Below are 1,025 nucleotides of genomic sequence, written 5' to 3' on the forward strand. Positions count from 1 at the left end.
AAAGAAGACAACAGCAAGCTGCTGGTATATATATAAATGTGTGCATGCATCTCTTTCTACTTTTTTATGCAGAAATACATTTTTCCCTTTCTAGACTGCCCTCTTGAACGTTCTATCAAGCGAAGAGCTCAGTTTGGAAAAATCAAGCGTCGAAGACGCCGAGGTGAACTGCTGTCAAAATTGAATTAGTGAACATTCTGTTATATCAAGTTGAACGGATATTTTCAGATTTCACCCTACCACTACGTTCCAGACCATTTGGCGCTATCGAAACAATTGAAATGCTGCTTTCAAGAAGCTGAAACGAATATAGCTGTGAAAAGCATCAACAAACTGTTCGAATCGAGCCTCTACTCGATCACTTCCTCACTTTGGACTCGAATATTGAAGTATTTTTTCCAATAAACTAACTATATCTCGGCTGAGGCGATCTTTTGCAGGGCCTATGCTCAGTTGGATGTGAAACACGAACCGCTGACTCTTATTGTACCTCATTTTGAACAACCACTGCCACCGTTGCAACCGTCGGCAAGTGGCAATTTCTCCAACTATTAATACACATATTTATATGTATATGTATATTTGTTCAGGTTTTTCCCGCTATATTTCGAGTACCCGGACCGCCAGATTTGGAACTGTTCGATCTGCAGGAAGAATTTTCCACAGAAAGAGATCGACTAGTGCAAGCCAGTCAAAAATGTAAATGCATTCAACATTGCTGTCTCCCCTTTATTATTTTACTGAAAGAAAAAAAAATACACTTATTTCTGTTCACCGATACAGATAGTGAAGATCAGTTGGAAAATTTCATCACGACTGCGCCGAATGCCTTGGAATTGTGAAACACTTACCAGCTGAAAATCGCTCTGCCAAGCTTGTTCTAAAGCACGTTTTCCGCCACTGGTGAATTTTAACAACTTCATCCTGGTATCGGGTGCGTGAAATTAAAATTTGGAAAAAAAACTTTCTACAGATCGATAATTTCTCATAACCGTTTAATTCTCCGGAAAGAGAATCCGATTAAA

The 1,025-nt window shown here is 39.2% G+C and overlaps 1 protein-coding gene across 1 annotated transcript; it reads left to right on the top strand.

Moving 5' to 3' along the window:
- Window positions 1-94: 94 nt before the first annotated feature.
- On the top strand, window positions 95-703 carry Tsp_14935 (intraflagellar transport protein 52; the record flags this gene model as incomplete). The annotated part of the gene is made up of 4 exons (XM_003370336.1): window positions 95-163; window positions 229-389; window positions 441-532; window positions 591-703. Coding segments are annotated over 4 exons (435 nt in total), but the record flags the coding sequence as incomplete, so codon positions are not given.
- Window positions 704-1,025: the final 322 nt, after the last annotated feature.

Source organism: Trichinella spiralis (genome assembly GCF_000181795.1).
Source record: "Trichinella spiralis strain ISS 195 chromosome Unknown Scfld914, whole genome shotgun sequence".
In the NCBI taxonomy this organism is placed as follows: Eukaryota; Metazoa; Nematoda; class Enoplea; order Trichinellida; family Trichinellidae; genus Trichinella; species Trichinella spiralis.